General features: G+C 36.9%; 1 protein-coding gene across 2 annotated transcripts; it reads right to left on the bottom strand.

Moving 5' to 3' along the window:
• Window positions 1-26,953, bottom strand: LOC127263558 (uncharacterized). Of its 2 annotated transcripts, XM_051292654.1 has the most exons (17): window positions 26,799-26,953; window positions 26,591-26,685; window positions 26,279-26,320; window positions 26,103-26,156; window positions 24,445-24,519; window positions 23,532-23,597; window positions 23,338-23,380; window positions 10,431-10,476; window positions 1,936-2,029; window positions 1,795-1,847; window positions 1,459-1,543; window positions 1,256-1,358; window positions 1,081-1,173; window positions 853-919; window positions 616-682; window positions 476-529; window positions 1-345 (listed from the first exon to the last, which is right to left on the bottom strand). In XM_051292654.1, the coding sequence occupies exons 1-17, from the start codon at window positions 26,827-26,829 to the stop codon at window positions 208-210; spliced, it is 1,206 nt and encodes a 401-aa protein (XP_051148611.1). In that variant the 5' UTR covers window positions 26,830-26,953; the 3' UTR covers window positions 1-207. The 2 variants fall into 2 exon arrangements, with proteins under 2 accessions (XP_051148611.1, XP_051148612.1); XM_051292655.1 differs by lacking the exon at window positions 24,445-24,519.
• Between the last annotated feature and the right edge of the window lie 288 nt (window positions 26,954-27,241).

The raw sequence follows: 27,241 nt of genomic DNA, 5'->3' as shown, positions 1-27,241 counted from the left end.
TTTCATAACAAAGTTTAATTCACCTTTATGGCCGAGTAAACACAACTGCATTCTTCATATGTAAACCAGGTTGAATTATTAAAAGGTTACAATGCCCATATGGGTTCAAATCAGATTTATTCACCAATGAATGAAGAGTTGACAAAAAGTTAGCTTTTACAAAATGTCTCCATCGAATATGTTACTTTTAAGTAGAAGAGATACAGCTTAAATGGATCCATATGTTCTTTCACTTGGTCTTGCTGTTCCTTGGGTGTAAGTTGGCTGCCGGTCCCAAGGACCTTGATTAGTGAAAGGATTGTTAGCATCACTAGGTTGTGTGTACCCATGAATGCCTCCACTTGCCTATTCAATATCAGTACAAAATAATGTGAGGCAGGTGCATGAATATATACATAATATACATATGCACATGAAGTTGGCAAGAGATTAACAGTTCAGAATTTTCATATAATACCAAAAAGCTTTGACTTACAGTTTCCAAACATGAGGATAGTATAGCAATTCCAGGGACTGCATCAATACCGTGCTGTAGAAAAACCCACCATAAACAAAAACAGGGCGATGAAAAGGCTAATTGCTATTCATTTTGGTGATGAAAGGAAATTAACAAACCAAGTTTTTCACTCGAGTTCTATAGATAAATCCTCCACAGCAGAAGAGTGTAAATGCTACAATGGATCTGTCCCATGTTTCAGAAATTAACCATCAATAGAGTGAAGCAGAAAGAAATACAATGCACTAACAAATCATTATGGGAAATTGAATAGCAGAAAATGTGTAGGCAAGCAGAGGATGTTTGCATCTGAAAGTAAAAAAGGCAAAACATTCGACATAAAAATTGTGACATACATGCAAGATATGATCCCGAATACAGCCCATCCTCTAGAATCCTCGCTGCTTTCACTTTGTGTGTGTTCTACAGGATTTGTTTAGGAAAATAGCATGTTAAAACCAAGCAAAAAGAACTGGTGTGGTGATCTGTCTGATGAAAAATAAAAGTTCAAGGTCTTTACGACTTCAAAACAGAGTCGACGGACAAGTAATGGAGGTGCAAACACATATGAAATTGAAGCTTACCACACATCTTTGCAAGGGTAAACTGAATAGGATCATAACCCTTTATTGGAATAGTAATTTCAACTTCATATGGCATATCAAGGCCCCTTTCACCTTAAAGAACAGTTGTAGAACATCAGGGAGATTGCCACAAAGTAAAGTTAAATGTATCATATGACATTAGCAAGGTCATTACATATCCATTCCACATGTATCATTGTGGGAGACAAAGTAGTTGGTGGGTCGCCATTTGCCCCTGAGCCAGACAACTGAACATCCAATCCTTTATCTGGAGAAATCTGAAAGGAAAATGCCAGAGAAAGAGAATAGACTGATACAATTATGCTCCTCTAGGCATTGACTGATACAGGTATATTCAGACATCAAACGATACTAGACCTTAACCATGGGCTTTTCCACTAAACCTGAGAGGGAAGCAACCGCAGTTAAGTATAACGTGACATCTCTTTGCTCAGATTTGAAGCTGCATTCGCAAAAAAAAGTCAACTAATTTGACATCAAGTCAATGAAATTCTAATCCAACTTTAAAATGCAAAAATTATTAATGTCCATGGAAAATAGGACAAGAGTGTTATAAACAGAAAACACAAGGAAGAAAAAATATGAAGAAATGGTGACTGAACTTGAAGCAAGGATTACAACTTCTTGGTGGTATCTAAAACAGAACAGAAAATTGAAATGCAAAGCAAATGTAAAAACTAATAAATGTGGTACCTAAACATATTGTGTGCTTTTTCATAACCCAACTGAGTCAGACCATTATAGACCTACAATAATGTAATGATATATGAATATATAGTTATTCACCATATGCGTAGCAATCCAAGAAGCAACTTTAATACAGAGGTAGCTTACAATTTCCCATGACCGTGGATTAAATCCAACTGTAAAGCCTTCAAATACCCGCAAAGCTGGCTTCCCACAAGGAATGGCAAGATCAATAAGCACTCTGTATCAGAAGAAGAAACTGATTACATGATCCGAGAAGTGGAAGGTAGATTTTTTATAGACTGATAAAATCAGTTGCGCACACAAAAATATAGAATTTTAGAAAAGAAAATACTCAATTGTGGATCCTTAAACAACCAAAAAGTACATTTCAAGCATATCAACTCATACATGCAGAAGATGCAAAACCTCTTGGATTATGTACTGATTAGCCATATCATTAAAACCGGTGTTCTGTGACCCATGGTCATCTAGCATTAGGCATTATATAGCCAAATAAAAGCTGCAAGCATGCATTGATTTGGTGCTTCCAGAAATAGCACAAAAAGTATACCATATTTCTATAATAAGGCCATATCATCTGTTAAATATATTGTTAGACATATATTACTCCCTCTATCCCACATAAAATGTCCACTTTTTCCATTTTCATCCATCTTACATAATTCATCCCTTTCTTTTTTGAAAAATTATTATACATTTTAATCACATTTTAAATTTCATAATTTATAATTTTCTTAATCTTAATTTTCAGATATACATATTATTAATGACGAAATAAGGGTCTATAATTAGACACATTATTGACTAGATAGACTCCAATAATAACAATTTAATCTAATAAATATAACCAAATAACAACGACCTAATCTAGATAATAGAAATCTAATCTAAACAATAAACTAAATGTCTAAAATATTTCAATATTTCTTTAAACTCAAGTGGTGTCACAGTTTGCAAAGAGAGATCGAATATTACTAACCAAAATCATCCATAGAGTTAAAAGAAACGCTATGAACTGAGTTAGCGTCGGAAACGGAACATACTCATAACAGAGTGTCGGCAACGGGACTTGCTCATGTCAGAGTTAGAATCAGAAATGGGAATGGACTAACTCATAACTAAGTTTGAGTCGAAAACAAGACTCTCAGTGAAGTAAAAAATAAAACTTCCAATGGAGTCGAAAATGAAACACTCAATGAAGTAAAAAATAGAGCTCTGTCGATTTCGGCAAAAAAAAAAAAAAAAACGATACTTAAAGTTTGGATATGGATGGACATCATAACTAGGCATCAATTTTTAGGGCATTCAAATCGATACTCTGTCGTAGTGGCGGCGCTAAACTCTAAAAATTGAGACTTTGACCAAATTAAGGTTTCTAGTGACGTCAATCCTCTGTCGTGGGAATGCGTCGACAATCCTTTGTCGCAATGGCGATAACTCGAATAAATCAAATTCTTTGCCAAGTTAGGATTTTTAATGACCATGATCCTCTGTCGCGGCGTCAACAACAAAGATATGTCGCTAGAGTGACATTAAATTAGGATTTCTGACGGCGATCCTTTGTCGTGCAGCGGTGCTAGTTCCTAATACGCAAAAACACTAGACAAAAAATTGAATAGAAAACTAAAAACCTTAATCAAAACTGAAAACAACTTGATAGATAGGTTGGAAATATATATTTCAACAAAATGAACCAATATTTCTCTCATATGGTATCAGAGCAAAGCGATTAACATGATACTAGGGTTTGGGGTAGGACATTTCGTAGGTTGTTTTGTTAGTCACCGGAATCGTTGCCATCACCGTCGCCTTTTTCCTGCCCGTCCATTACCTTCCCTAGCAAAGTGTGTGGGACTACATACGTTTGGTGGGGATTTTGACTTTGTTTCCCCATAGTAAATGTCCAAGTCAACGCCTCTGGTGGCGACAATACTTCTCTAGGAGTAGTACAGTTTCTAGTATATTCTGCTATGGGCGTGTTTCTCAGATTAAGCTCTGGGTGTGTTTTTGCAGCATGTTTATTCTTCTGACCTTATTTTCTTCTCTCTGGCTATGTCTTTGGTACAATTTTCTTGTGTATATAATGGGAGATAAAAAATCAGATTTAAGCGAAATAAAGAAGATGGTGATTGATGGAGTGCCCATTATTTCTCGAATTACAAAATACATATTAAATGGGTCAAATTACCTTGATTGATTTAAGACCATCAATATGTATCTATAGAGCACTGGTAAAGCTACCGACTTAGACAATGATCCTCTCTTGGTTATTGATGCATGTTATGATGATTGGTAGCAAGATGACTCCCGGCTATTCCTCCAAATTAAGAATTCAATTGAAATGACATAGTGAATTCCACATGTGCAAATTCAACCACAAAGGGAACAAATGGCAGTGATGAGTGTCTTGGCTGGCTTGCACTCTCGCTTTAAATATGCTAATGCCTTGTCGATTTTCTCCTTTGGTTAGCTTGTATTTCTTCTTGCTCACCAAGTCTCCATCGGAAGAGACTAGATGTGATTCATCAGCCCGGAGGACTCTAGAAAATATATCCTATAAAGAAGTAATTGCAGGGTCTACGAGTTTTCCCTTTGATTCTAGTGCTCCCACTCCGGTTTCAGATGACGACTGGTTAGTTTATACTGCGTCTCAGCCTCCAGCTCTATACCAGACTATCCACTTTCCACAGCTCTACTCCGGTCGCCCCAGAACCCCTTTTCCGTGTCCTATACCAGAATCCTCCTCGCCCACAGTCCCGATTCTTCCTCGCCTACTCCGCCCCTGAAGTCGGCTGATTCTCAATCTGCACCTCCTGTCGCTTATAAAGATCTCCCTATTGCCCTTCATAGAGGTAAACGTCAATGCACTTACCCTATTGGCTCTGTTGCTTCTAGTGACCGTTTATCACATCAGTCTCGTTTGTTTGTTTATACTTTTAACTCAATAACGCTTCCTAAGTCTGTGTTTGAGACCTTATCTCGTTCTGGTTGACGTGCTGCTATGATTGAGGAGATGAATGCATTGGACACCAATGGTACATGGGAGTTGGTTTTGTTGCCAGCAGGAAAACGGTCGAATGGTTGTTGTTAGGTATTTGCTGTAACATTTAACTCTGATGGCTCTATCGCTCGCCTTAAAGCGCAACTTGGGGCTAAAGGTTATGCTCAGACATATGGTGTGGACTATGTTGAGACGTTCTCTCTGGTAGCCAAGCTGACTTCTATTCGTATATTGATGTCTTTGGTTGCTTGTCATCATTGGCCTTTGTGGTAATTGAATGTGAAGAATGCTTTTCTTTATGGAGGAGATAGTGTCTATGGAACAACCTCCAGGGTTTGTTGCTTAAGGGGAGTCGGGGAAAGTGTGTCGCTTGCGAAAGTCTTTATATGGCCTAAAGCAGAGCCCTCGCGCGTGGTTTGGCAAATTTAGCCATACGATTGAGACCTTTGGGATGATGAATTGCAGATCGGATCACTCTGTGTTTTATCGTCGTACAAATTCTGGAATTACACTCCGCGTGGTGTATGTGGATGACATTATTATCACTGGCAGTGATACGGGTGGGATCTCAACCTTGAAGGAATTTATTCACTCACAATTCCAGACTAAAGATCTTGGTGAGTTACGTTATTGTCTAAGAATTGAGGTGTTTCGGAAGAAAAATGGTATATTTCTTTCTCAACTAAAATGTATTCTTGATTTGTTAATTGAGACCGGAAAGATTGGAGCTAAACCATCCAGTGCCCCTATGACACCAAACCAGGTGTTTACAAAGGTTGGAAAAGCCTTAATGAAGCCTGAAAGTTATCGACGATTAGTAGGTAAATTGAATTATCTCACCATAACTCGGTCGGACATCGCTTATCCAGGTAGTGTGGTAAGTCAATTTATGAGTGCTCATATAGTCCAGCATTGGGAGGTTTTAGAATAAATTTTATTAAAAGGCACTGCAGGATAAGGGTTATCGTACAAAAATTATGGTCATAATCAGATTAAGTGTTTCTCTAATGCTCAACCTCTGGATATTGCGTATTTGTGGGTGGTAACTTGGTTACGTGGAAAAGTAAGGAACAGAACGTGGTGTCTAAATCTAGTGCTGAGTCAGAATATCGGGCAATGGCACATTCAGTTTGTGAGATTATTTGGATTCATCAATTCTTGACAGAATTGGGTTTCCAAATCTCAACTCCAACACAATTATGGCCTGATAATCAGGCAGCTCTCCACATTGCGTCGAATCTTGTATTCTATGAAATGACTAAACATATTGAAGTGGATTGTCATTTTATTCGAGAGAAGATTCAACAGGGAGCGGTGGTTACAGGTCATGTAAGAACAAGAGGTTAAGTTGAAGATCTACTGACCAAGGCCTAACCTAGCACTCGACTAAAATATTTTGTGACAAGCTAGGCATGGTTGATATTTATGCTCTAGCTTGAGGGGGAGTGTTAGATATATAGTGTATATTATTTACATATATTAGTTAGTATTTGATATAGATTGTGGTCATAAGCCTTAATTAGATCAAGTATTACAGAGTATGAGCCCAAGCCCATATTAGTGTAAGGAATTGTATATTAAGTGTATAGGTTTATTTTTTAAATGATAAGAAATACACATTGATTACAAATACTAAAGGGCGTTAGTTCGTTAAGCTCTTCATATGTTCTTTTGAAATCCATAAAGTAATTCACAGATGGATTTGCCAAACATTTCAGCCCAGTAAAAGGCTTTGCACACATCGTATATTCGGGTAATATTCCCTTTACTAGGATACAAGAACTCCAAATATTGAATTCTTTCATAGTGTTGCAATGACACCAATCACTAGATCTGGACGTCAATCGAATCTTTAATTTGCAGGAATAATCTTTCATCATCCCAAGCAATGCCTTCCTTGTTTTTTCATCGGTAGGAGGTTCCTCTTCTAAATGACGGCCCTTTTCAATACTTAGCATGTAAGTTTCATGGTTTGCTCCACGCCAAATAATTCGATCCACTAAACTTGTACATGGTAATTTTGGATGTAACTAGGGAAACTTCAGAGTCAATAATGGGCTTGTTCTCATTCATAATGTTGCCGGAACAGAACCTCCACAGTAGTCTGGGGCTGGGGCAACAATTTGGAACAAACCCATTCAACATCTGGAGCAGAACCTGCACCCACCAGAACACAACTCACCAAAGTGTTACCGGAGCAGATTCCGCTCAGTTGCACCCGTCAAAACACCTATTGTTGCCGCACTCTCCTTCACACATTAGCGCATGAATGTGGGCGCGAACAAACTGCATGCATATGATCCACACGCTCGCCGGAACGCCGCGGCAGAGTTTGCTTGAAACCTCCAGACCTCCACTCACCGGGGGTGAGATGGAAGTCGGCCAAGATACAAGCTTAGGATCCTTGCCCTAAGACTATGATACTTTGTGAATAATAGATCAATATTTCTCTATTTCTCATTCTCACTATAAACAAATTACATCATGCATATATATATACATCATAAAGGAATAGTCTAGAGTTCTCTTAAATTTAACAAGAGGGGAAAGCAACATAACTGAAGACGGAACCAACTCCTAAGTATTGTTGGCATGCAAAGCAGACATTTCCTCCATCATAGCTTGACACCACCCTGAATGACCGAAAGTCTCACGCCACGAGCAAGGAATAGTGACAGAGTCTAAAACAGTCACAACACTACCTACACATGAAATGAGATAAGCGGTGAGAACTAAGATAATTACAAACAGGTGACCGACTAGACCGAGTACCTCGACGTGGGACGACAGGTGACCGTGGAGTTACAACCGGAGAAGGCGACAGAACCAGAAATGAGTCATAAATAGACGCAAGTGATGGTGAAGTAGGTATGTTCTCACGCTGCCATGTATACCGACTAGATCTGAAGTCGAGGCTTGGGAACTGGAAGAGAAGTCACAAGTATATGGAGATGATGACACTATAGTATGGTGATGACTCAAAGAATATGACATATGCGCTAAGGTAATATCGACAAGTGAGGAAAATAACATCTATCATTTTTGAACTCGAGATTACCCAATGAAAACATATTTGATGGACCGAGGACGTAATTTGTCCAAACCAGAAAAATGATCATGAACAAAGCACGTACAACCAAATACACAGAAAGATAAATGATATAAGGATATATTAGGTTGAAGACATTTTATGGGAATTTGATGTCTTAAGATAAGAGACGGTAGACGATTAATAAAGAAACATGTTGTAAGATTAGCATCTGCCTAAAAATGAAATGAAACATTATAATGTATGAGACAGGTACGAGCTATTTCTATTAGATGACGGTTCTTGCGCTCAACCACTCCATTTTGTTGGGGAGTGGAAGGACAAGACGACTGATTAATAATTCTTTTAGAGGAGACAAAATCACTAAATGACTCCACTATTATCAATTCTTAAAATCTTGATAGATGTATAAAATTGTGTACAAATTTCAGCATAAAACTATTTAGACAGTACTTCAAATTGATTTTTCATTAAATAAACCCATTTCAATCGAGAGAAATCATCACCAAACGTAACAAAATATTGAAAACCAAGAATTAAAGTAGTATAAAAAGGCCCCCAAATATCAGAGTGAACAAATGCAAAAGGCTCAGATGCTTGACTATCGACGCGCTTGGGAAATGAAGTACGAGACTGCTTTTCAAGCTCACATGGTGACAAAGATAGTGACAAAAAATTAGAAAAAAAAAATGCTTTAATTTAGATAGATTGAGATGACCTAATCATTAGTGGAATAATTTGAGAGACTCAATAGAGGATATACCAATGGTAGAGGTATTAAGAGGGGACTCATTTAGGTAATATACCCCATGAGACTCATGTCCAGGACAAATCATCCGCCCCGTGCTGCGATCCTAAATAACAAGAGAATTACTAGTTAGTAAGATAGAACAATCTGCATCTCTAGTGAGACGACTAACAGATATAAGATTAAATGGACTTTGAGGGACATAAAGTACAAACTTGTAAATTAAGTGATGGATAGGCTTTACCAACAGCTCGAGGGTAAACTTTATCACCATTAGCAAGAGTAACATGAGTTAGTGAATTCAATGGATGAAAGGTAGAAAATGAAGAAGGATTACCAGACACATGCTCAGTTGCACCTGAATCTAGAACCCATAGACCAAGAATGGTCTAAGAGACACCAATAACGACAGTATAGGTATCAGGTGAGGTGGCAGTACCGGTGGAGGAGCTGAGATGCTTGATACGGAAGGAATGTTGCATAATCTGCTCCACGTAAGGTAATAGTGTCACATGAATTTCCAAGCGAATCAGTAGCAACAACATTCGTCGAGCGAAGGGGTCGTCCATGTAAGCTGAAGCAACATTCTCATGTATGTCTTATCTTGTGACAATAACTACATTATGGACGTCCAGTGCGATCTTGATTCCCTCACCCCCACGATTTTTATTAGGATTACCGGAGTTAGGATTTTGGGATACCAAAGCTAAACTATCAATAGTATTATTAGATGGGGTAGCCACAAGGGTGTTACTATCGTACTAAACGAACAAGAACATCATCCAGCGTGGGTACAGTGACACCTCTTTGAATCTGGTCTCAAACATGATCAAGTTCAGGTTTAAGGTTAACAAGAGCTAATACAGCAAAGAATTTGTCCTAAGCAACTTTTGAATTTGCAGCAATGTTAAAAATAAGAGAACAAAACTTGTCGAATAGCTTCTAGTTTACTCAATAAGTAGAAAGATCAAGTGTGTAATCTTTAACTAAAACGAGACTTAAACTTCATAGCATATCTCAAATGACTTATACGTGGGATGTATGGTTGGATCTTAGGAATTCCACAATAAGGCACATAATTAGGTATCAGCTTTTGCCCATTAAAATTGAAGTTCTTTAATTTCTTACTCTCCTTGTAAGACAGTCAAATTTCCCTTGTCCTTTGAACCACAGTCGTATAGATGTAGCCTCTGACTTATAATTATATACACCTTCTAATTTATCGATTGTAATAGGCTCAAAATTTTGAAGTTTAAATTGATCAGCCATAGAAACATCACCAAAAAAGCTGTCTGAGAAAAAATACAGTGGACAGCTGACGGAGGCAGCGGAGAGCGATGCCACCCAATGCGTTTTGAGCAGAGGAACGCACCGGTGCGGAAAGTGTCTAAAAAAGCCACCGGAAAAAAGGTTGAAACCGACCGAAACCTACACTAGGTCGTCTTCTGGTGACGGCCAATGGGGAGCGTGCGCGGCGGACGGCGGCTCTCTCACTATAGTTGGAGGCGTCGGTCTATTGAGAGATAGATTATGGTGGTGGTTGGGCGGAAAGATAACTCAAATTGAAATAGGAGAAAAATTAGGATTTTGGTAGAATTAGGGTTTGAGAAGCAGTGGCGAACTCGCGGCAGCGGTTGAAAACAAGATTTTACCTAAATCCTAATTGGCTCTGATATCATGTACGAGAAAATATTGTTGTAATATTTCAAAGAAAAAAAAAAACGGAATAGAACATATATATAGAGAGAGATATTCGGAAAATCTATCATAGAATATGGATATAGATATTGATAAAGACATAGATATATAAATATAACAACCTGCATGCAGATTCATATGTCACATTGCATATGCATCCAAGTCCACCTAAATCAAGAAATGCAAAAAAAATTATTAGATACAAAAATTATGGCCCAAACAACTGTGTCTACAAAGAGCATTCAGACTTCAATATTGGCTTTCGCATTTGGGATGCAAATTTTTTATCTCTATCAATTTGGTTAAAAAGTCCAAGTAAAATAATTAGAAATTTAAGCATAAATACGAAACAAGACAAAAGGAAAGATAGAATAAAAGACAGCCCAATGAAGCTAACGTTGTGCCATATAAGCCCAAATTAGATCTAATTTTCCAAGTAAGGTTGGTAGCACTGGGTTTCTACTTGCCAGTTTGTACAGTTTAGATTTCAAGAGACAATGACCAAGCTACTATTCATTGCATGTTGTAGGAAAATAGAATAGAGAAATAGACGGAAATTATCCTTTCCTTTCATCATAAAAGAGAAAGGAAGAATACATATACATAAAGGTATTTAGAAATCTATACTAACACACTAAATCATAGATATGATATGGATATGGGTATAGATATGAATCTATCAAATCTAACACTCCCCCTCGAGTTGGAGCGTATAAGTCATATACGATCGAAGCTTGGTGCAGATGGACTCAGATCTAGGACCTCTAAGAGCTTTTGTAAATATGTATGCAAGTTAATCATTTGAGGACACACATTTCGTATCTAGAGATCCTAATAACGTTTCAGAAGAGACAATTTATTTCGATATGTTTTGTTCGTTCATGAAATGTTGGATTTGATGCAACGTGTAGTGTTGTTTGGTTATCACACCATAACTTCATCTTCATCACATCACAAGACTTGAGTTCACAAAGTAATTGCTTAATCCAGAGGAGCTCACATGTAGCTAAAGTCATAGCACGATATTCAGCCTCAGCACTAAAGCGTGTAACCAGGTCTTGTTTCTTACTTTTCCAAGATATCATATTGCCTCCAATAAACACGCAACAACCAGAGGTAGAACGCCTATCAATTGGAGACCCCGTCCAATCAGCATTTGAATATCCAACGATTTCAGAATGGCCATGATTTGTATAAAGTAATCCTTTTCCGGGAGATCCTATAATATACCGCAAAATACGCATAAGTGTCTTCCAAAGAGAGTCACATTGAGACTGCAAACACTTACTGCAAATTATATATCTGGTCTAGTGATAGTGAGATAATTAAGCTTTCCAACCAGCCTTTTATATCGTTCGGCATCAATATCAGTCAATCGCTCTCCCTGTCCTGGAAGCAATTTTGTATTTAGATCCATAGAGGAATCCACAACCTTACATTCATTCATACTTGTTTCTTCCAATATATCAAGAAAATACTTTTTCTGAGATGGCATAACACCATTCTTCAATTGGGCAATCTTAATTCCTAAGAATTACCGTAGTGGTCCCGAGTCTATAGTCTGGAAATGATTGTGTAAATGCTCCTTTAACTTTGTAATATCATCTATATAATCTCTAGTGATGACAATCTCATCAATATATAGACAATTAAGTAAACGCATCGCCTTTCTAAATCATGCTTAAAGAATACGGTATATTCAGACGAACATTGCAACCAATATTTTTAATAGCAAGACTGAAACGTCCAAACCATGCCCGTGGAGACTGTGTCAAGCCATAGACTGAACGACAAACGCAACATACAAGACCAGACTCCGCTTGAACAACGAAACCAGGATGTTGCTCCATATATCTCTTTTTGAATCTCACCATGCAAAGAACGTGATATCTGCACTACGGTAATATCGACGAGTGAGAAGAGAATAATATATATATCTTTTTTGAACTCGAAGTACCCAAGGAAAACACATTTGATGGATCGAGAACGAAATTTGTCTAAACCAGGAGAATGGTTATGAACAAATCACGTACAACCAAATACACAGAGGTAAAAGGTATAACGACACATTAGGCTGAAGACATGTGATGGGAATCTTATGACCTATTGCAGTAGATGGAAGACGATTAATAAAAAAACATGTTGTATGGATAGCATTAACCGAAAACTGAACGGAACATTATAATGTAAAAGAAGAGTACGAGTTTTTTCTACCAAATGACATGAAGGGGGAGGTCCTTCATCCTCTGAACTTCCACTATCAACAAAGTCCCCTTAATTGCCTTCAAACTCCTCAATATTGGATTCATTCTTCTGACTCCCACTATCTTGAGGACCCACTGATTCTCTGGTTCTGATAAACATCACTGTCAAACTCAATATGTTCTTTCGCAACCTTTGGACTTTTTGTACTTGTCTTTGAAAAGTTCAGCCTCATTGAATGTAGCATGCTTGCTTCTGAGAACCTTTTTACTTTCAAAGTCCCAAAGCCGGTAGCCTATCTTGTCTCCTCCGTATTCAATGAAGCTGTATTTTCTAGCTTTGGCATCTAACTTGTCACCATACTTTATTGTTTTCCCTTTCAACTCTTCTTCGGGTATCTTGAAACCTAATGGCACTGATGGTCCTTAGTTGATAAGATAAGCAACAGTGTTAATTGCATCAGCTCAGAACGTCTTTGGAAGTCAAGCATTCAGTCTCATGTTTCTGTCCCTCTCATTTAGTGTTTTGTTCATCATTTCTGCCACTTCGTTATGCTAAGGAATGCCTGGGACAGTCTTGATCATTCGGATTCCGTGTTCAGCACAATACTCGGTGAACTCTGTGCTCATGTATTCACCTCCATTATTCGATTTCAAGCATTTTACCTTCAGGTTAGTTTTTTAATTCAACAACAGTCTTCTATTTCTTAAAAGTATTAAAAACTTCAGACTTGTTTTTAAGAAAATAGACCCATATTTTTCGTGTTGAATCATTGATGAACATTACATGGTATGTTCCACCAAAAGACGAGACTGGTGTTGGTCCATAGACATCAGAGTGAACCAATTCCAACTTCTGAACCTTTAGTGTATGCCACCCCGTCTTTGTAAGAAAGACTTTCTTCTTCTTGCCAAGCACGCAGGGCTCACAAAACTCGGAACCCACCCTCTTTAGATCTGGAAGCATTTCTCTTGCAACAAGCATCTTCATTCCATACTCATGTGGCCAAGTCGGTGGTGCCACAAAACAGATGGACTTTGCTTGTTGGTTACTGCATTCGCTTAATTTTTAGAGACATCGGCCATGTATAGGGTACCCCTCTTTTTTACTCTGGCAATTACGAGATTCCTTTGACGACTCTCTATTGCCCTCCTCTAAACGTGACATTATATCCCTGATCATCCAGCTATCCAATGGAGATAAGCATTTTCTTAAGACTAGGGATTATCCCAACGTCCTTCAACGTCCGGATGGTGTCCCAAGGGGTCTTTAGATCTACGTCACCAATCCTTGTGAGGTCAAGACAGTCGTTTTTAGCCAAACAAACTTTACCAAAGTTACCTGTCTATAGATTCTTCATCGTATTCGTGCTAAAAGTAGCATGGAATGATGCACCATAATCTATAATCCACGACTCAATTGAATTCTTAACAGAACAAATTAATGCATAAATTAATGCTCGTCTGAGCTGTTTTTAGTGGCCAAGGTTGTCACGGCGTCCTCGCGGTGTATCATCACCGCCAGAAAAAATAGTCTCGCCATTCGACGAGGCTGGCATCCGGGCATCCCTTTGGCAACGCCGTCCCGCCAAGGCGACGCCATATGTCGACAAGTCCAGGCTTAGGGCCCTATATTCAGCCTAATTTAATTCTTAAACCCATATTAGAGTTTAAATCCATTCTAAATCCACCGAGCCCTAAACGTCAAACTCAGCCCTAGACCCAGCTTTACCTAAACCCAACGTCACCTCTGTTGTTAAGGTTAGTCTCACCCGATTCTGTTGCCGCCGCCATCCACCGCTTGGCCTCTATCTTCAGTCCGGCTTCCATCGTTGGAGCAGGTAAGAACTCCTTGAGTTGTGTGTTTAGCCTTGTTGTATGTTAGTATATGATATATATAGGATTTTTTTTATTATTAATGAACTAGCGCTGCAGGAGTTAGTGGCTAGTGCAGTATTTTATATTACTATTTTTTTCTAGTGCAAAGTGTTATGTTAGTTTCTAGTGGAGAGTGTTAGGTTAGTATATGATATATAGATATATATACATACGATTTTTTATTATTAATATGCTGCTGCAGAATTTAGTGGCTAGTGCACTACTTTTTATTAATAATTCTTTCTAGTGAAAAGTGTATAGATTTAGTGCAGACATTTTTATTATTATTCATGTACTATACTATTGAATATTATGCTAAAGCTATAGAACAAACTGCATTATTATATCTTTTACTCAATTAACAAGCACTATATATAATGTACTGTCTCGTTGGTGTTATATACATAATATTAATATATTAGTTCGATTGTACTTGTAACTACATATATGTATGTATTGTATTCGTAGGCAATTATATATATAAAGCTATTTTTGTTTATGGATTTTATATTTTTAATTTAACTTATTTCATTTTATCGATTTTATTTTTAATTATGTTGATTTTTGCATTAATTCTATTCATATTTTAATGATTGTCTTATTATTTAAGCATTTTATTTTATATTTTTTTGTATTAGTTCTAATTTAATGGCCGATAATGAAAATGTCCAAGATCATCTGATCTGGGATCCAGCGAGAAAGGCCAAATCATCTGATCTAGGATAAAAGTATGGATTTTAGCCGAATTTGAATAGCAAAAATTTAATTGAATGCGCTCTTTGTCATAGACATTCTGGGGTCAAGATGTTAAAGCACCATTTAGTTGGGAGTTACGGCGATGTGGTTAAATACCCTAAAACCACAGAAGAAATTCGTAAGAAAATACATAAATTTATGAGCAAAAAAGTGATGAATAAAGCATCGCGGGATACTACCGAATTTAATTATTTTGAGGATATCAAAGACAATGAGGAGTTTGAAGAAAATCAATCTACGGGTGCTACGAATTCATCTTCCAAGCCTTCAGTGCATCCAAATTCAAGAACAAGTAGCAAAAGAAAGATGGCTCAATCAACTTTAAAGTTTTCTGAACCTCCGAGAGTTAGAAAACAAAATAAGTCAATTATTGCAATGATTCAAAAGACTCTTGAAGAGATTGTTGAAGAAAGACATATGGACGGTTGTTATGTTCAGAAAACCATCGAAGCGTCTACGAAAAGAAAAGAGGTAACATCAGAAGTGCAAAGGTATATTGCCAATTTTTTCTATGAAAATTGCATTCTATTCAATGCTCCGAATCATAAAGTTACAAGATTATGGTTGAGGCCATCAGACAATATGGTTCCGATTTTAGACCTATTAGTTATCATCAATTGCGGGAACCATTTATTGAGGATACCGTAAATGTAACAAATAAGTTGAAAGAAAGGCACATGGAAGCTTCGTAGCAATATAGATGTTCCCTTATGTCAGATGGGTGGACAAACAAAAGAAGGCGATACTTGATAAATTTTCTTGTCAATAGTCCAGAGGGGACTTTCTTCTTGGAGTCTATTGATGCATCAGCTGAATCACATGATGCAAGAATATTGGCTACCTGCATGAAAAAAACAAATGGTTGAAGAAATTTGCAAGGAGCATGTTGTGCACATTCTGACGGATAATTATGCAAATTATAAAGGGGAGAGAAGATTATTAGAACAGCGCAATCCTGGTCTTTTTTGGACACCTTGTGCAGCTTATTGTATCGATTTCATTCTAGAAGACATTGGAAGAATGAATAAATTTGAACTCTACATTCAAAAGGCTAGGGATGTCACAAGTTTTATTTATTGACATATGAGAATTCTCATTGTAATGAGGGAAAAGACCAGTGGCAGAGATCTAGTGAGGCCCGGGACTACCCGATTTGCTACCGCATTTCTCACTTTGCAAAGTTTAAACAAACATAGGGATGAATTGAGACAGTCATTTGTGAGTGATGATTGGAGCGATAATAAGTTGTCGAAAACATCAAAAGGCAAAAAGGTGATGGAAAACATTCTTTATCGAAATTTTGGGATCAAGTAGAAGATTGTTAACGGGCAACACTTTCCCTTTTGATTGTTTTGAGGATAGTTGATGGTGATGAAAAGCCAGCCATACTTGAGCTTTGTTCAGCTATGAATCACGCGAAAAAGAAAATAACTGAATCTTTTACGAGCAATAACAAAATAAGGTTGTTGGTCAAGTTGAGGAGGAGTTACAGGTATTGAGGATAAAGATGATGACACTGTAAAGTATGGTGATGTCTCAAAGAACGTGACATCTATACTAAGGTAATATCGACGAGTGAGAGGAGAATAACATCTATATCCGTTTTGAACTCGAGAGTACCCAAGAAAAACACATTTGATGGATCGGGGACGGAATATGTCCAAACCAGGAGAATGGTCATGAACAAAGCACGTAAAACCAAATATACAGAGAGGTAATGACACATTAGGCTGAAGACATGTGATGGGAATCTTATGACCGAGTGCAGTAGATGGAAGACGATTAATAAGAAAACATGTTGTAAAGATAGCAACAGCCCAAAACTGAAACGGGACATTATAATGTAAAAGAAGGGTACGAGTTGTTTCTAGTAAATGACGATTCTTGTGCGCAGCCATCCCATTTTATTGTGGGGTGGAAGGGCAAGACACGAATTCATTAAATGAGTGGGAAAAATATTCTCTACCATTATCACTTCGTAAGACCTTAATAGAGGTGTAGTATTGTGTACGAATTTCAGCACAAAAGTTTTTTAATATAGTAAGTAATTCTGACCTATTTTTCAATAGATAAACCTAAGTACACCGACTGAAATCATCAATATAAGTAACAAAATATTGAAAACCTAGACTTGACTTAGAACGACAAGGACCCCAAATATCTTAGTGAACTAATGCAAAAGGTTCAGATGCTCTATTATTGACGCGCTTTGGAAAAGTAGTATGAGATTGTTTTCCAAGCTCGCATGACTCGCATGGTAACGAAGACAGTGATGAAAAATTAGGAAAAATATGTTTTAATTTTGATAAATTTGGATGACCTAGTTGTTGATTGAATAATTCATGAGACTCATCAGAGGCAGTTGGCGAGTAGAAGATAGACAAGAAGACTTATTTAGGTAATATAGCCCATGAGACTCATGTCCGGTATCAATCATCCGTCCTATGTTGCGATCCTAAATAACAAAAAAAGAACTACCGGTCAATGAAATAGAGAAATCTAAATCTTTAGTAAGTCGACTAATAGATATAAGGTTAAATGGACTTTGTGGTACATAAATGACAAACTCAAGAGATAAATTAGGTGACAGACAAACCCTACCAATAGCTTAAGGATATGCTTTATCACCATTAGCCAGAGTGACATATGTTAGAGAGTTTGACGGATGAAAAGTAAAAAACAAAGAGGGATTACCACATATATAATCGGTTGCACGGGAAACTAGTACCCATGAACCTAGTGTATATTGAGAAATACCGACAAATAAGGTCTGCGCATTATGAGAGGTGTTAGAATTAGTGATGGATGACTGCTTAGATGCCTGAAACTAAAGAAATGCATCATAATCGGCACGACTTATAGTAATAGAGTTAAGGGATGAAATATTCATTCAAATTGGCAACAATTGCATTAGTATGACCATTCTTATGACAATAGGTACACCTCAAACGTATACGTCTAGTACCAATTGACTTAAAAGAGTCGACCATAAAAAGTAAAAGAAAATAGAGAAAAAAAAAAAGGAAAAAAGAGAGCTTAGCAGAAAATTTGGCGTTGGCGGCAGCGGCGACACACAACGGCTGGAAAATATGGAGGCTTATCTAAACTTTAATTGGGCCCTGATACAACGTAGAAAATAAGAGTAGAGAAATAGAGGGAAAACATTATTTTATTCCATCATAAAGGATAAAGGAATAATACATATATATATATATATAAAGGTATTTAGAAATCTATCCTAACAAACTAAGATATAATATGATATGGATATGGATATGATATGGATATTGATATAGATATGATACGAATATGGATATAGATATGAATCTATCAAATCTAACACAAACAATAAGTGTTAAAAGGTATGGCTTGTGAATTCAGCACCATCATTAGTTCCTACTGTTATTAGTTGATGGAATGGCATAGGGACCCCATAGATCCAAATGTAACAATTCAAAGCACGATGAGACATGAGAGAAACTTTTATTAAATGGGAGCTTCTTTTGTTTAGGATGTGACAAGTCTCACAGGTGTAACGTGTCCGGAAGCTAACACGCCCGGCGCCTAGGCCACGCCCGCACTGAGGCCTAAACCAGCCGTCCCCTGTGTGCAACACGCTCGGGATATGCCATACAGTATAGGAGAATAATGCTGAACACGTACCTGCACCAAGACATATGCCGTCAATCAGCCGTACAGGACAAAGGCTCGCACACATCGGACGAACTATGGCTGAGAACATGGGGCAGGAATGACAACCTATGACAATACTCCCCCACTTTAAGTCGCAAACGCCCCCGTGCGATGCTATTCAAGTGCATTGACATTGTTTCTTGCACTCTCGGTAGGCCTCCGACGTCACTCCGTTGACCCTTTTCTGCATACCCTCACTCTTCGTGCTCACCAACAGCCAGCGAAGTCTTTTGTCATAGACAACCCACGTACGACCCATTCCACTGCAAATCTCCTCACACCATGCGGGACATCCTTTGTTGCGGCTTATGCATTTTTTGCCCGAAGAATGTCCTTAACATAGTTTTTTCCTCACGATCAAAGCTCGGCCACCTTGGCCAACAAGCAACGTCGAGCATACTCCCCCACCCTAGGAGTATTCCCTCTCGAGAATGTCCAATTCCCTTAGGACATGCTCCTCCTTGACGTGCCACCGACATACTCCTTCACTCGAGCAATGCCCCCACTCATTCGCTTTATTCACCACCACTGTCAAGGTTCGCACTGATACCATATGTAACGTATCCGGAAGCCGACACGCCCGACGGCTAGGCCACGCCCGCGCTGAGGCCCAGACCAGTTGTCCCTTGTGCGCAATACGCCCGGAATATACCATACAGTATGGGAGAATAATACGAAACAAGTACCTACACCAAGAAATATGCCGTCAATCAGCTGTAGAGGATAAGGGCTCGCACATATGGGACAGATTATGGCCGAGAACTTGGGGCAGAAATGTCAACCCGTGACACAGAGCCTACAAGTGAATCGGACATGCCAACACAAGCCAAACATTGCGTAACTTTATCTTAAGGATGCCTAAGTCTGTAGTTCCATAGGCAATTCTTATTGAATAAAAGTAGTTTCAAAAACATTCTAGTGACGGGCAGTAAACATGACTCCTGAGCTTTCCTTTCCCAATTTGAGCTTTACTTCTTAGGTTCTATAGAATGCAGTTAGTACTTATTAGCCATAAAGTCACAAGTAATTTAGAGTTGGGACACAACTTGTCAATAGATATGAGGCAGTATGTGAAGTTACGAATAAAAAAGACATTGTGCAGGGTACAATATTTCCAATGTGAGTTTCCATCTATGTAGTTATATTTGGCAAGATATCTTAGCTAGTTTTCTTAAAAGGAATTTCATCAATTGAAATGACTATTGTTGTTGCTCACATGGCATGTAGATCTTGAATCAAGATCCAAGATTCCTTAATGTCAATATCAGTAGTCACTTTAAGAAATTCATTACTGAAATGTTTCACTTCCAAGCATGTTGAGATGATCCAGAGTTTTGGATCTCTCTTTAAATTAATTCGGTTGGATAATCTATGGTAATAAATATTGTTCTTGATGTAGAACATATTCCCTCATCAAAAACTTAAAAGGATGTGATTGTGTTCGCCGGGCTTCCACAGATCCCTTTCACCACTTCCCTTTTTTTCATCTTGAGCATTCTTGCACCATTCAGGAGGCCAGGCCATGGAATTTGAAGCATGTCTCTTCGGTATGACTTATTCTTTTGCAATGAACACATGCTAATGCATTCTTGTACCACCATTCAGGAAGGCCATGGAGTTTGAAGCATGTCTCTTCGGTATGACCTATTTTTTTACAATGAACACACCCTAAAGCTCTCTTGTCAGTCCTCCTTCTTTCAAAAGCTTTAGATGATGCTTGTAACTCATAAGCATAGCATATGATTTGTCAAAAAAGAGGAAACGGTTCATCATCAGGATTTGGCTTCTTATTGCATCATATGTCAAGTAATCCTATCTACGTATCCATGACATCTTGTCTACTAGAATAAGTTCCTCCAACTCTTTCTTCTCTCCAAGCATTGGAGGTAGGTAGCATAGGTCATCATTCAATTTCTTCATTTTGGTGAAATAGGTTTCCATGCTCATGTTGCCTTTAGTGAGGTGTGAGATATCTCTTTGCAACTGATAAATCAATGGCCCATTGCACTTACCATATCTTTCCCCTAGAACTTCCCATAGTTCACAGCTAGAACTTCCATAACCAAAAGCATATGTCAAATGTTGTTAGATGAAATTCAAAATCCATTGAAGAAATACAAAGCTGGAATAGGAGCTCGGGAATGAGGAGGGAGCAAGGCCCCGTTGGTGTACAAGGCAGGGGCAGGCTTAGGCTTGCTTTCGCAAGCTTCGGATTTTATTTATCAATTTTTTACTATTTTTTTGCTAGGTCCTTTGTATGTCTCTTGTTTACTAAAAAAACTTATTTTTATCTTAGTAAGAATTATTAATACTACCTCCATCCAGTAAAAGTAGCACACTTTGGTTTGGAACGAAGATTAAAAAAAAAAATTATTGGAAGAGAGAAAAAACTTTTAAAAAATATGAAGAACAAATATAATAAAGGCAATGATATTTGTTGTAAATAAATTTTGAATGAAGAGTGATAGTGAAATGTTTATTTTTTTTACTTTGTCAAAATTAATAACGAGGTAAATTTATCGGACAAATGAAAAATAGAAAGTGAAAATAAATTTGGTGGATGGTGGGAGTAGTATTTAATCAAAAGTAGTTGGGGTTTGAGAGGGCATTCTTAGTCTTGGAAATAAAATAGCTTGTAGGCTTTCACAAATAAGTGACTCTGTTTCGTTGTTGTTCGGGCATACGGTTGGCATCATTTAATTGTTCTCATCTGGGAAATAGATAAGTAGAAATAATCAAACAATATCAACCGTTTTCCAAAATAACAATCAAACAAAATCAACTATTTACTCAAAAGTCTCCAGACTATTTTATTTCCAAAAGTAAAAATGTCCTCTCAAACATTACCTACTCAAACACTACCTACTCTTGATTAAATACTACTATTAAACCTTACCAAAATTAAAATAAATCCATCCAAATAAGCAGAGACAAGCCCAACTCAAAATAATAAAAGTTCATAAATAAAAGCCCAAACAAAGAAATTATAAAAAATTGATCAAAAAAAGCCCAATCTAAGAAATAATAGCAAACTCATAAATAAAATCCCAAGCCGGGAAAAGCAAGTCTTAGACCATCTCCGCCTTCGGTACACCAAATGGAGCCTTGCCCCCTCATTCTTGAGCTTTTGTCCTTGCTCCCTATAAACTCCATCCTCATTCGAAATAACCTTGTCCTCGAGGTTGAAGTTAAAAAACTCTTTGAAAATTGGCTTTAGTCTTTCAAGTCGTATCATCAACTGATTGCCCTACCCATTAAATCAACAACTACTTTTTCATTCACTTTTCTCACACCACTATCGCAAAGCCAATACCTCCTCAGGCTCAAATGCCGGCCCCACCGGAAACTTCAAACTCTCTGTAACTTTACCTCCATTAGTGGTAGCCCACCACTCAGCACATCATCATATCATTTTTTAACTCCATTCATCCACCATGTCACTTGAAATTCATGGGCACCATTTCCCAATTTGTACAAACTTCTCCCAACATGGCAAGCCACGCAAATCCCATAATTATATTAACCCATCCCAAGGAGAACACATAGTAGCTACCTCAATACCGCACCTCTGAAATGAGATTAGTAATTGCCTGCGCACCGCTTCTAACTCTTGTCCGTCACCTAATTGTACTCTGAATTTGCCCATCTTATCCAAGTTCAATATAGCATAGAAACTGAGGAAGAAATAAAATTGTGGCTTACACCACTAACAATCAAAATCGTCACCATGCATTATGAGAAAAGGGATCCAAGGCTCCACCTCAAAACCAATTGGTGATAAAGTAGAGTTTTCCTTCACCCTTATAAATAAGATGAGCTCTCAACATTCTTCCAATGTGAGACACTAAGACTCCTCACTCTAGATGATATTCATCTCGAAACCCGGATCAATATCCTACCCTATAGAGCCACTCATAACTCTGATACCATGTGAAGAAATGAACCGAAAAATATGATTCATGTTTTGGGTTGTTCCACCCAGTACATATATTTGGAATACATAAAGATATAAAAGGAAAAATCTAATCTAATCGCAAAATCCTAGGCAATAAATCAATCTACCCTAATTCATTGATTTAAGGGATTTAAATACAACATATTTATAATTAATTATTTGTAAATCTACATTAATTACATTGCATAAACTAGCCATGTATTTTACTAGAGTAAAACTAGTTTAGCATTGGTTCATATTTTGGTGTAACGTTGCTAGTTTGAGGGGATTTTACATTCAATTATACTTCCTCATTTTATATTTTTGGTTAATTAAATAGATTCACTAGCAGCCCTGGTAATCCACATTGATATCAGTATACTACAAATATAGTAGATAGACTATCTAGGCCTATATGTTATCTCAGAAGGCAATAACTGTGCTGTAAAAGACAATTTCATTCAATGTTCATTACCAGACAGGTTTACATATACATATATATATATATACATATTAATTCTACATCTACAACTTCGGAAAATGAAGTAATTATTAACCGTATTATACCTGTGCATTGTCCACTTGGACAATTTCCACAAATGATGTTCACCTGAGAGTGACAAACTTATGGTTATAATACAAAATAATCAGTTTGTTGCATTAATCAACTCATAGCAGTACCATGAGAAAAGAAAGAAGTAAATAGAACTAGAGAACTGTGACAAATGAAGCAAAACTTGTTGAACAGTCATTCAGCTGACCTGTGCTGTACGTCCCAACTTATCGTATGTTTTCTCACAATTCATTAGGTCACCACCATAATATTCCTGACAATGAGAAAGGAAAGCTTTAAAAAAAAAAAAAAAAAAAAAAAAGAGAGAAAAAGAGGATGGCATATCAAGGCCGGCCAACATCTTGCAAGAAAAAGTCACATAAGAAATGTTGAAGATGAATTTTATCATAAAACAATAACCACATAAATTTGTTTAAGTAGAACATATGAAAACATAACTTCAGCTTCTCTACTCAAAAAGATAAAAGGTCAATTCAATTCGATGATACTGGGAGCTCAAGAGCTCAAGATCCCACTTCCTCAAAATGTTTGTATAGATCACATAGACTCGGAATTGGATGTACCTTAATATGTGAGCCCATCTCAGCAAATGATAGTATATAAACTCAAGAAAGATAAAATAAATAAATAAATAAATAAAAATTAGTAAAATATAGATAAGAGTATCAAGGGCCGCTAGGGGTGATGAACCAGAAATATCAACAACTTTACAAAATCTAATATTGCCAATCAATTTTATTATGTTAACATGATATAATGTTCAATTGCTCAAATTTACTAAACATTTTCACAAGTTATATGTAAAATACGCATTCAACACTATTCATTATGTCAAGCAACACAACTTCAGTAAAATTCAAAGAGAGATGGTGATTAAAATTAATACAAATAAACATGGTACAAGGAAAGTTGTGGTGGCAGGGAAGGTTAAAAGAAAAAAGTCATAAAATTATCATAGCACTTAAAAAGAGGTGATTGAGCCCCTATAAATTTCTTCAAGGTTTTTGTTCATCACAAGAAAAGCACTCGAGGATTTAAATGCAGATACTTTGTCCCAAGTAAACAGTACAATCAAAATTCTCATAATAAATTAAGGACACCTGCACAAAGTTAACATGTCCTGTTCCGGCAACAAAATGGTTGAACTTGTCAAATCGTCCAAAAGCCACATATCCCTATTAATTGAGTTTCAGATGATTCAAAGCGATTAGTCTGTGGTGTCAATAAAGATAAATGAGTAACGCTCACATTTAAAAAGAAAATGTTAGCAAAGTGCAAGGACAATGACACATGCTTCAAAAGTTATTATGAGATAGTGGATATCAAAATATCTGGCAGTCAAGATTCTTAATTCCTCCTAAAGGATTAGAGAGAATGTTAAGGATTATATAATGTCCCGTGTGTGTATATATATATATATATAGATCCCATTGATGCAAAACTCTACATAAATAGGCACAAAAGGAATTAAAGAAGGAACGGATCTAAGTTAAGGCACAATTGCAGCTATTTCCCTATTCTGTGGATGCTGACTAGTCCCAAAATGACAGCTAAACGTAACCCTGAGATTTGACCAGATTTCTAACCTAACAATTATAATTTTCAGCACCCTCTCAAGCTGGTTTGCATTATTCATCCTTCCATTGCCACCTTGCTAATCAAATGACCAGATTGATGTTTGTGCTTCTTTTGCAAGTATATCTGAATGGTGAAATCTGTTGTTTTGTTGCAAGCTATGGCATGCATGTCAGCTCTTTTTTTCAATTTTCTCCCTGATAAAATGCTTATCAACCTATACATTTTTAGTTTAATCATGAAGGAATGGGATATTGAGCAAATGCAATGGCAGTCTCTACAACTTCAATAGAGATAACATGGAATTTTTAAGCCCTTTAGCATCTTTTGAATCCACAACACATAAAATATTCCATAAGCAACTACTTCAGGCAACCAAATCATGTTTCTTGCGTCACCATGCAACTGAATTCCCTCCTAGATCACTTCCTGCCCAATCTGCACCGGAAGGTGTCGATGTTTGTTACATAATATCCCTTCACCAAGTGAACACTTTAGGTTTCTTAGGGTCCTGTGTACTACAACTTCAAAGTGTTTTTGACCTAGTGAATGAAGGAATTGAACAACTTATGCCACATTAGGATCTGTACTAAATAAATTAATTAATATTCCAAAGGGAATTTTTATTTACATCTCTCACATCTTCAGCTTCAGAATGTTACAAATTCAGATTCAGTTTCATCAGAATTTCAAATGCTTTATAATCTTAAGGACTACTAGATAATATTAGGAATTATAATGCTTCAGTCATAAATCTATTCGAACTCCTATAGAAATCAGTAATACTAGCATTAAAGAAGGAAATTGTATAGAAGGGAGTCACAGCTATTTCCCAATTCTGTAGATATTCATTAATCCAAAAATTACAGCTAAACATAGCCCTGAGATTTAGACAAGATTTTTAGCCTAACAGTTATTCCAACACATACCTATCTGAATTTTATGCTTCTCAACTCTTCTTTTCATGGGTTTTATCAATGCAAATGTAGATTGTAAGATGTTGGCTCCGTACTGTTTTCTGGTGATAGTAATCAAATAGAAGATGTATGTTTATGGGGCAAGTAGTTGAAACTCTGAACTTTATACGTGTGCAGACTTAATTCAACAGATATGAAATTAGTTGTAAGAATTTCTCAAAGCGTTGTATTTAATAAGAAAAATGAGTAAAGAAGAAATTAACTACCGGTTGTGATCTTGTCTCAACATCTTTACAAAATCGCACCACTAGATCATTGGCCTGCCAGAGAATAGAGATATTCAGAAGCATAGTCTACAGTCCAACTTTCCATAATGAAGGTATCAGGCCATAAAGTCAGTACATGCATTGTAAGCTGTTGTTAATTTCATAGCACATCTTACCTTATCATCATCATACTCAACAATTTGTCCGATCAAATTACTCTGAGAAAACATGTAAAGGAGGTAATTTAACAATAAAAAGAGGCTAACTGAGTCCTTTGGATTTTAAAGCCAACATGTGATACTATGTAGTACTCCTTAGTTAAATTCAATTTGATGTTTTTCATATTGTACACTCCATGGAAAGCAGTATGCCACTGTGTCAAAGAAAAACATTTGCCCCATGTTGATACTCTATAGTGCTTGTAAGCCAGCATTACCAACTTACGCTGTATTGAATAACCTGACGCATAAATACCATAACAAGGATACAAAATCATGAATGTGACTTGTGTTGTCAAGGGCATAACAGCTAGTGATCGGAACTACCACCGCACCACCACCTTCAAATGCGTGAAGAATAACAGCTGAAAAACAACCCACAAAACCAAGAATTAGATCTGCTATAGCGTCAAAAACAAATAAAATCACATAGCCCTCCCCTGCCACGTTAAATAACACATTTCGTTAAAATCGCTACCTGCAAATACTACAACCAGAGCTCCAGCCATCTCTTCAGCATCAAAATTCCTCCAATTCGTAACGCTGAATGGAAGCGGAAACAAACGTACAGAATGTTAAACGACGTCGAGTTGCGGTGCGAGCGAAAACTTCTTCAATGCCAATCTAATTGGACCTCCGAAGTAGCACTGGGCCAATAGCTAAATGGTGGGCTGGAGACCTTGTTTGAATTTTTATTAAGTGTGTTTTTTAAAAATAAAAATAAAAAATAAAAATTACATAAAAGACTATACGTTTTTTTAAAAAAAAAATAATATATTTTATATATGCATATTATTTTTATATTATTTATACCATTTTTATAATTAAAAAAAATTAAATAATTTAAAAAAAATAGAGATATTTATCTTTTTCATCCGCCAATACTTATTTAAATTTACAGTAATTTAATATATTTTTAAA

The sequence above is a fragment of the Andrographis paniculata genome, unplaced genomic scaffold (genome assembly GCF_009805555.1).
Source record: "Andrographis paniculata isolate CXL003 unplaced genomic scaffold, ASM980555v1 Contig69END, whole genome shotgun sequence".
NCBI lineage: Eukaryota > Viridiplantae > Streptophyta > Magnoliopsida > Lamiales > Acanthaceae > Andrographis > Andrographis paniculata.
Note: the sequence above shows the minus strand (reverse complement) of the source record. Positions and strands in the feature narration are given on the sequence as shown.